Source organism: Dipteris shenzhenensis, chromosome 6, assembly GCF_047967505.1.
Source record: "Dipteris shenzhenensis isolate YYH24624 ecotype China chromosome 6, Dip_SZ_1.0, whole genome shotgun sequence".
In the NCBI taxonomy this organism is placed as follows: Eukaryota; Viridiplantae; Streptophyta; class Polypodiopsida; order Gleicheniales; family Dipteridaceae; genus Dipteris; species Dipteris shenzhenensis.
The window spans coordinates 23,306,160-23,309,031 of NC_141601.1; the positions used below are offsets into that span (position 1 = coordinate 23,306,160).

The 2,872-nt window shown below is 45.1% G+C and overlaps 1 protein-coding gene across 2 annotated transcripts; it reads left to right on the forward strand.

Annotated features, from left to right (window-relative positions):
* Positions 1 to 307: 307 nt before the first annotated feature.
* LOC147900946 (uncharacterized) lies at positions 308 to 2,288 on the forward strand. 2 transcript variants are annotated; one of them, XM_087375922.1, is made up of 3 exons: positions 308 to 1,496; positions 1,648 to 1,698; positions 1,791 to 2,288. In XM_087375922.1, the coding sequence occupies exons 1-3, from the start codon at positions 656 to 658 to the stop codon at positions 1,829 to 1,831; spliced, it is 933 nt and encodes a 310-aa protein (XP_087232048.1). In that variant the 5' UTR covers positions 308 to 655; the 3' UTR covers positions 1,832 to 2,288. The 2 variants fall into 2 exon arrangements, with proteins under 2 accessions (XP_087232048.1, XP_087232047.1); XM_087375921.1 differs by having other exon boundaries at positions 309 to 1,496; positions 1,782 to 2,288.
* The last annotated feature ends 584 nt before the right edge of the window (positions 2,289 to 2,872 follow it).

Below are 2,872 nucleotides of genomic sequence, written 5' to 3' on the forward strand. Positions count from 1 at the left end.
TCCATCAGAATCAAGCAGCATCAACCAAAGATTTTACAGAAAGCTCGAAGCGTCAAAAGCACGCCATGAAGCTGGCTTTCTTCTCACGAGCTGTTGCGCACTGTTTCGTCCTACTTCCATAAAACAATTTTGAAACGTTTTCATTCAAATCCACTTGCTTTCCTGTTTGCTTTTTGGTCGCGGTAGTGTTGAATCCTGATCCCACTCGCTTTATCTTTAGGCAGGGGTTTCATGCCCGTCGGTTGTCTCCCACTCACCACTTGCAGATTCGTCTCTTTTGCAAAGTATAACCTGTGGATGTTTTGACAGACTTTTGTTCGTTCGTCTTTCCCAGCGACGACTACAGGTTTCCTCTCTTTCCTTTCACGGATTCCACCTATCAATCTTCCTTGTCACTTGCCTTCTTGCTTCTGAAGCAATCCTCGCTAGCTCACTACATATTGTTCATCACCTCTCCCACTGTCTATACAAATTCAGTGGAGAGCCTCAATATCCTAGCTGGCTCACTAGCTCATTCATCAGCACGATCACCTACAATATACCAACTGCCCACCCCAAAATTCAGCTTCGATAGCATTCACCACTCTGCACCTCGCAACGTACTTTCGAGCTGCATCAATAGACTTGTTGACAGTCCAACGTGTTCTTCAATGCAATGGCGCCGGTCCTGATGCTTCCATTGCCCATCCTCTTCGCTCTGATCTCCCTCCTTTGCTTCACCCTCCCTCCCTCTTCTGCCTCCTCCTCCTCCTGCCAAAACACTTGCGGTGGCGTCCCAGTTATGTACCCGTTCGGTACCGGCAGGGGATGCGGTAGCCGTGTCTTCGAGCCATATATTAACTGCACCAAAGGAAAGCTCCTGCTCTTTTCCCCCACAGGGCAATACTCCGTGCAGTCCATCGATTACACCAACAACGTTCTCATCGTTCAAGATCCTACCATGTCCACCTGCACCTCAATGCAAAATAGTAACAGCTTCGGCCTTCCAGTCGGTGCTCCATTTTCTATTGTGAGTGACTCGTTTGTTCTTCTGGACTGCTCCTCCACTTCTTCTGTTTATAATTCGCTCAGCGCCCTTTGCGACGCTTCCGGAACGCAAATTTGCCAAAGCCTGTATAGCTGTTCTTCTATCACTCAGCTCGGCTTGCCTGTTAATGGACCGACTTCCAGTTGCTGCGTATATTCCAACGCACAGTTAAACAATCCACCCTACGAGATTAACCTTCAACTCCTTCAGTGTGCGTCGTACACCAGTATCTACAATTTTGGCCCTCAGTATAGCTATGGCAGCGGGCCTTCTAATAATAACTATCAAAATCCGAGTTCCTGGTCCTTTGGTATTGCTCTCAAGTTCTATTACGATCAATCGGCCTACTATGCCAGCTGCAAAGCCTGTCAACAGACTAACGGCGTTTGTGCTTTCAATATTTACGGTTTCGTGTGCGTATGCTCAGCAGGCGTCAACACAACGACAACTTGCTTCGGAGACTCAGCTGGTAAGATCTGTAGTTAAGGAAATTCTTTCCCAAGTTTTCTGCATAGAGAAAGCTTCCTTCCCAGCTTAGAGCTAGACTAAGTTGGATGGAAGCCCTTCATGAAATTAGAGGAGCCTGATTGTTCGTTTGATCTAACTTGCATTACACTCAGGAAGCTTGGGTACTAGAAGCTTCAGCCTACATCAAACGCTTTGGACTCAAGGTAAGAAGGAAGTCAAATCGGTCATTTGATTCAACTCACACTATATTGGATTGTGTGTCGTGAATATATTGCCTATGCTGCAGTTTATACAGGTCTCGGCGTTCTCGGGGTTTTCTTCGGCCTGCTGACTTGAGCTCCTCAAGAACCAATGAGCAGAAGTTTTCGTTCCGTACTTCTGTAGACAACAAAAAGGCAGGTGAGATACGATGCTTCGCAAGAAATTGGGTACTACTACCTATCCTACTCAAGTTCAGTACATCCTTGTAATGTACTCCCGTTCCCGCGAGCTAGAAGAAGCCAAAGGTTCCGTCTCTCCCATCCTCGAACTGCCTAGAGACTCTATACGATCCCGAATCAAAGCTGGCTTGTTGAAGCACAGTAATCAATTTGTATCACTTGTCCTCTAAATTTTCGGGAGTGGACTTAGTGGAAGAGTCGAGAAGCTTTGAATGCTTTGGGATTTTGTGGAAGACAACTTATGGGAAAACTTTTCGGAGGCCGGGGCGATACCAGCCAATGTGAATGACATCGAATAAGCCGTGTGCTTATGTACAAGAAATTTGTGAGGTGGGAGGGATAAAAATGGAAAAATGGAAAAATGGAACTTTTTGACAAAACTTTATTTTTGTCTTCATACACTATGGTAATTTAAAGCCTTACTCCCTTGTGGTAGTTTTGTGGGAAATGAGAAATTCAATGGGAAGGTGGCACCTCTTTCTTTCCCATTTTCTTTATGGCACTTCTTTCTCTTGCTTTTTTACATGACCAGCCTACACTAAGTCTCATAATCTGAGTGTAGAATAAACTAGGTGTCATTCAACAATACATTGTTTTTGTCTTCAAGAAACTGTTCCTTTCCCTAACCATGACCTTCCCCAACCGTGCCTCCTTTGCACCCATGTGGGCTCTGCGTGAGCAATCATCTAGCAAAAGTAATCTTTTGGCAAAAGCAAAAGCAAGCGTGAATGAGGATAGTGTGCCCAATCGTTTGGCAAAAGCAAAAGCAAGCGTGAATGAGGATAGTGTGCCCCTCTAACAATTCTCTAGTCCTGGTCCATTGAGAAGAAGGTATGTTTGGTTCTTTTGGCTGAAAGATGCATTAGCTGTGGAGTGTTTAAGTAGAGTGAAATATGTGTTTCATCTTTTGAGCAACCTATCAACAAATTCCACAAAG